General features: G+C 38.9%; 1 protein-coding gene across 2 annotated transcripts; it reads left to right on the top strand.

Moving 5' to 3' along the window:
* Positions 1-251: 251 nt before the first annotated feature.
* On the top strand, positions 252-2,518 carry LOC111901726 (pentatricopeptide repeat-containing protein At3g60050). 2 transcript variants are annotated; one of them, XM_023897610.3, is made up of 2 exons: positions 252-1,858; positions 1,946-2,518. In XM_023897610.3, exons 1-2 carry the CDS (start codon positions 763-765, stop codon positions 2,254-2,256), a joined length of 1,407 nt encoding a protein of 468 aa, XP_023753378.1. In that variant the 5' UTR covers positions 252-762; the 3' UTR covers positions 2,257-2,518. The 2 variants fall into 2 exon arrangements, with proteins under 2 accessions (XP_023753378.1, XP_023753377.1); XM_023897609.3 differs by having other exon boundaries at positions 255-2,510.
* The last annotated feature ends 4,086 nt before the right edge of the window (positions 2,519-6,604 follow it).

The following is a 6,604-nucleotide window of genomic DNA, read 5'->3' on the forward strand; positions in this document are numbered from 1 at the left end:
AGAAAACATGTCATATTTACGTATATGCTTGTTATCAAGTATCTGGTAGCAACAAAAATTATCAACAAATGCTATAATGACGTTTATGGAAAGGAAAAACGCCACGAAAGGAAATGAAAGGAAAGTCCTAGTCATTTTCTAGAGAACAAAAGCAAGTACCTTTCAAATAATACCAGTAATCGATTGGCTAGCAAAAAGGAGAATAAGAAGATGATGGGAGCAGCGAAAGAATCAAAATGCAGGAATGTGTCTTCAATAGTTACAGCTTGTATAGAGTGGAAAATTACAGGGACCGAAAATGTAACTCACTAAATTAAAAACTACATCGTTTATCATTTAAAGCGTTTCCTGCAAATAACCCTAATCGTCTACAGTCCTTCAGTTCACAACGGCTCAACCTCCGATTCACGCAGTCCACATCTCACCGTCGCCGGCCGCCACCATCCATCACCGTCTTCCGTCGCTTAAACCCACATCTCCACTCAGATTTCTCCGAGGGACATTTTGCCCTAATTTTATTTTCATCCTTACCTTTCACTTTTTATCCATTTCTTCAACTGGCACTGGGTACAAAGCTACAAATTCTACGACTACAAGCTACTGAATTGATCTGTATACATAAAAAAGGGTTCAACTTTTCTACTCCTACACTCAAACTATTATATCTGAATCACATTCGATTCAAATTGTTATATAGATATCGGCTAAGTTGGTCGTGGTCATTTTGACCCGATTACTAAAAGCCCAAGCTTGGTTCTTGGCATGCTCTCAATTGCTCAAATTGATCACAGATTTGTTCAGAGCATCTTTTGTTTTTGCGGTATTTCACGTTCCATATGTAGCACTAGTAATGGATTCATCGATGGGTTTCAACGAATAGAGAAATACTTAATTGATTATCGTAAAAGCTCGAACTGTGATACCGTATCAGATGAAAACCAAGAAGAAGAGTCAGTTGATTCCGTTGGCACAAGTGGCAGATATGAAGAAGAAGAAGAAGAACATCACCAACAAAATGTATTCAACAGATCAAGCTTTCTAAGAAACACAAAAAACGCAGCTGCCATGGCGCTCAAAGTTCTCCAACAAGATGGTCCTGGGTTCGATGCAAGATCAGCTTTAGATAATCTAGAAATACAAGTTTCAGGTTTACTCGTGAGAGAAGTTCTTATAGGAATCTTGAAGAACATCAATCAAGCAAACAGAGAACGATGTGTAAAACTTGGCTACAAATTCTTCATATGGTCAGGCCAAAAACAGGACTACAATCACACAGTAAACACCTACCATTTAATCATGCAAATCTTTGCAGAATCACAAGAATACAAAGCAATGTGGAGATTACTCGATGAAATGACAGAAAAAGGTTACCCTGTAACCTCACGAACTTTCAACATCTTTATATGCTCATGTGGCGAAGCGGGTATAGCCAAGAAAGTTGTAGAAAGATTCATAAAGTCAAATTCATTCAATTTTCGCCCTTTTAAGCATTCCTTCAATGCAATCTTACATTCCCTTCATGCTATAAAACACTATAATCTCATCGAATGGGTGTATCAACAAATGTTGGCAGATGGTCGTCAACCAGACACATTAACATATAACATCATAATGTATGCAAAATATAGATTGGGGAGATTAGATCAGTTTCATAGCTTATTTGATGAAATGGGAAGAAACGGATTCCCTCCAGATTTGCATACATTCAACATCTTACTTCACATTTATGGACGAGCAAACAAACCAGCTGAAGCTGTGGTTCATTTGTCGATGATGAAAGAAGCTGGAATTGAGCCAAATGTTCTTCATTTTACCAATTTGATAGATGCATTAAGTCGAGCTGGAAACATGGATGCATGTAAGTATTTTTTTGATTTAATGGTGGAACAAGGGTGTGAGCCTGATGTGGTGGCTTACACTGTGATGATCAATGCACATATTGCAGGGGGACAGTTTGAAAAAGCAGAAGAAATGTTTTCAGATATGTTTGATAATGGGAAGATTCCTAATGTTTATACTTATAATACAATGATACGTGGGCTTTGTATGGCTGGAAAATTTGAGTATGCGTGTTTGATGCTTAAGGAAATGGAATCCAGAGGGTGTAATCCGAATTTTCTTGTGTATAAAACTTTAGTGAGTTTTTTGAAGAATGCTGGAAAGGTTTTTGAAGCTAATGAGGTGATTAAAGGGATGGTGGAAAAAGGGCAATATGGTCATCTTCTTAAGAGGATTAAGAAATATAAGAGATGCTAAGGTGGTAACTGGTAAGCCATGTATTAGGGGTGTAATTGTAATGTAATAACTTTTCCCATTTTGTTTTTGACTTTTTATACTTCATTATTGTTCTTACTTGATACATTAAAAGAAATGAAAATTGCCATTTTTTCAAAAAAATCTCAATCTGCCATTGCTGTTGAATGCGCGATCTTCTCTATTTGTCTGTTCATATGTTGTACAGATTCAGTAGCCCTTTTTTGTGTGGAATTTCTTTTCAATATGTTTGCACTTTTATATGCACATGAAGTGTTTGATGAAATGCCTGAATGCAATCTTTTTAATATTTGTCACATTTGATGGTTACTATGAAGCTTAATGTTGGTGAGTAGAAAATTGGAACACTAGATTATATGTCAGCTTACATCATCTTATTATATGTTAAATCAAGAACCTATTATGAGGTTTTTCTTTGCAATTAAATATATATCTTTTCCTTTTGGTAATGAATTGCAAAATTACCACTTTGCCCCTTCCATTTTTTTCCAAGACTGTTCAATTCCCAGTGGAGCATCAGTAGAAATTTGGTATGGCACCATCTAAAGGAGCTCTGTTCTGTGGTCTACATGGATGTGGAAAGACGCTTTTACCCAAGGCTATTATTTTAAATGAATGTCAAGCAAACGTACCCTTTAAAAGTTAATATGTTCTTATGATAAGGTTGAAGCATTAACCATGTAGTCACTTAATTTGTTGTTGAAAGATCATCTGTAATTTAAGGTTCAATTCGTTAATAAGGTATTTAAACGTGGTATCTTTTTTTAACTTAAAGTATAATGCTGTAATTACCTCTACTTTGATGGTGTAAAATATCAAAATATGTATCTCATAATAGCAACGTTGTGTTTTTGTTGTTCACCGGGATGTGAATGACCAAATTTCCATGCATGAGTGTGTGGACAATTAGTTAAAGGGTGTTATCACACCTCACGTTTCATGTCATCGTAAGGTGTTATAACACCAAGTCTTTCTCTAATAAATAAAGGTTTTTTTTGCCACTTGTAATTCTTACATTAATTTGGACACATGTCATTTTTTTGGTATTTTTGAATAAAATTTTTTCCATTTGTCATTTTCTCCTTTTTTATCTTTTCTTAATTAACAATCAAATTTACACACCAATTACTAATTGCCTTAATTAAAAATAGTTAATAAATTACAATATTAATGTTTCCTTTTAAATTCAAATTTTAAATTTCAAATCTAAAATTTCAAATTTAAATAAAATTTTGTTTAAACATTCATATATATTTTTTGTTTTACCAAACCTGTATAACATACGGGTCTCACAACTAGTGGAACAATATGTTATAACACCCACTAATTCCCATGTCATCATTTCTTTTTTATTTTTATTTTTATTTTTTATTTTTTTTTCCTTTTCAATTTATTTATTTTCGATTTTTCCAATTTGGTTTTTGTTTTTTTATTTATGTTATAGTATTTATAAAAAAATAACAAAACATGCAATTTAATTAAATCCTAAATTAAACATAACACTTAAAAACAAAAAATATCATTACACACAAAAAAAACATTTAACAGAAAAAAATACGATAGTCCTAATTTTAAAACTTAAAAACGATACAATAGTCCTAATCCAAATATTTCTTCTCCATGATCTCAATCATCTTTCGGAGCACTTGTACTTGTCGTGGTCCCATATTTTTCTCGTTGGTATGAAGAATGGCTAAATCCTTTGTGATTTGATCTTCCTTTGCTCACGTTGCACTTCAACCTTTTGTTGTGTGATTAGATTGTGTTGGTCGAACTTTTCTTTCATTTCCGCCAACTCTTGTGCCTTCTCTCGGCTTCGTCCGCGTGTCGTTGAGTGCGCTTCGTTTTGTCGCGCCCAATCGATCGCCGTGTGGGACGGGACGTGGGGAGGGAGGAGGAGGAGGGGGAGGGGGGATTTCTTTGATGTCGTCGGGGATGTCATCCGTGTAACAACCCAAAATCTCAATAAAGTTTTTTTCATTTTTAATTAACGAAATCCGTTTACATAAGTTATAAAATTCCAAATTAATTGTTTTCAAATCCAAAGTATCAGTTACATCATTTATAAAATTAGAGTGTCCCCAAACAAAACGCCAAAGAGTGCACGTCACGCCATCATGTCGGGCCATTACCCTTAGATCCTGAAGTACCTGAAACAATAACAAACTGTAAGTTAATGCTTAGTGAGTTCCCCAGAGCATACCCCACATAATCCACATAACCATATAATCCATATCAATCACATAAGCATCATAAGCTATGCATACAACATATAAGAATGTCGTGGGCTCCCCCTAGGGTCTTACACCTATGTGTCATGGGCTCCCCCTACCCCTATGGTCTTTACCTGGAATGTCATGGGCTCCCCCATGGTCTTTACTTGGAATGTCATTGGCTCCCCCACATGGTCTGATATTGTAACATCCCAAGTTTAGGAGTGTAAATTCAGGGTTCAAAGTGTAAGTATGAAAGGGGAACTCGGCGAGTCCATGGGTGGACTCGACGAGTAGGGTCGCGACTCTGGTCGCGTGTTAAGCGGCCTACTCGGCGAGTAGGCGCTGAGTGGAGAAAACCCTAATTTCAAAGGATGAGCCCTATATAAAGGACATTATACCCTCTACCCAGCCTCTTTACCCTCTCTTGAAGTCCAGAAAACCCTAAAACGCGATTGTGAGGGATTTGAGTGCATTTGAACCTTGGAGAAGAGATTTTGGAAGAAGATCTTGGAGAGTTAGGAGGCTTGGAGCAAGGGGCTTTGCTAAGATTCAGATTTCTCTTCTGTTTGGGATTCCTTTTGAGGTATTACTTCGTTTCTTGGGCTGTTATTCTTCTAGATTCTTCATTTTGGGATGTGTGGAAAGTTTAGCCTGTGGTATTTCGAGTTTGAAGGTTAGATCTGAGGTTGCTACCTCAGATCTGGAATGGAGAAGGTCTAGAGTGCATTAAAGTCCCTGTTCTTGAGTGTTTGGTGAAGTCATCTTGTCCCAAACCCTAGCCCTAGAGTGTATAATGCCTAGATCTCTTTGGATTCACGTAAAGTTTGCCACTTTACGTGATGGATGGGTTGTAGAATGGTAGATCTACGTTTTGGATCAACTGCATGGCTTGGAAGGCTTCTGTATGGGTTAAGATCTAGAGGCACTCGGCGAGTCACAAAGGTGTACTCGGCGAGTTGCTTGAAGATGGACTGGAACTCGGCGAGTTGGAAGAACAACTCGGCGAGTTGGAAGAACAACTCGGCGAGTAGGTTGAAGATAGCCTTGGACTCGACGAGTCTGTTCTTGGACTCGGCGAGTCTGGTCATGAGATCCTAACCTTTCTTCTGGTTGAGCTGTGAATCAGTGAGTCGAGTGTAAAAGGACTCCGAGTTGTTAGACTCGGCGAGTTGAGTCGCGGATTGGGGAAGTTCTGAGCATGAGAACTCGACGAGTCATCGGGTTGACTCGGCGAGTAGAGTTAGTCAGGAGGTTGACTTTGACCAAGGGTTGACCAGTTGACTTCCAGGGGCATTTTGGTAATTGTTGGCTTTTGTTTGAGTTCAGTGTTGGTGTTGGCTAGCGGTGGAGATCATATTAGTGGTCGGAGCATCTTGGTCTTAACTTTCAGTCGGCAGTTGCGAGGTGAGTTATCCTCACTATATCAACAGGGTCTAAGGCATCAAGGCCGGCCCTTTTATCGGGCTGAGATCCGGGTATCGTTGTTATGTTATTGCTTTGCTGTGTTTGCATCCTGGTAGTTAGGATGGTATTATGTTAGAGACCTGGTTAAGGTCGGTATCCTGGTATATAGGATGATGCTATGTTAGAGACTTGGTTATGGTCGGTATCCTGGTATATAGGATGATGTTATGCTAGTGACCGGTTAGGTCGGTATCCTGGTTAGGAGGATGTTATGTTATGTGATCTATTAGATCGGTTGATTGAATGTAATTTGTTATATGCTTGAATGTTTATGTGCACATGGTTGTTAGACTGGGGTTGGGTTGAGGCGGGTCCTGCTTTGTGTTGTAGGCCAGCATACCCAGGGCGGACCGGTTGTCCCGAAGGCCCAGCGAGCGGTCCGGATAGGCTGTAGGCCCCAAGAGGGCGGACCAGATGTGTCGAGGCTCGGAGAGTGGACCAGGCCGACTGAAGGCCCGGTACGAGCGGACCAGTCATACTATAGACTCAAAGAGTGGACCAGGTGGATTGAAGGCCCGGTGCGGACGGACCAATCACACTGCAGACTCGATGTATATGGCTAGACTCGGAGGGTGGACCAGGTGGACTATTGGCTGGTGCGGCGGACCAGTCACACAGTAGACCCGAAGTGCATTGTTGTTCTGTGTCCT

Source organism: Lactuca sativa, chromosome 9 (genome assembly GCF_002870075.4).
Source record: "Lactuca sativa cultivar Salinas chromosome 9, Lsat_Salinas_v11, whole genome shotgun sequence".
NCBI lineage: Eukaryota > Viridiplantae > Streptophyta > Magnoliopsida > Asterales > Asteraceae > Lactuca > Lactuca sativa.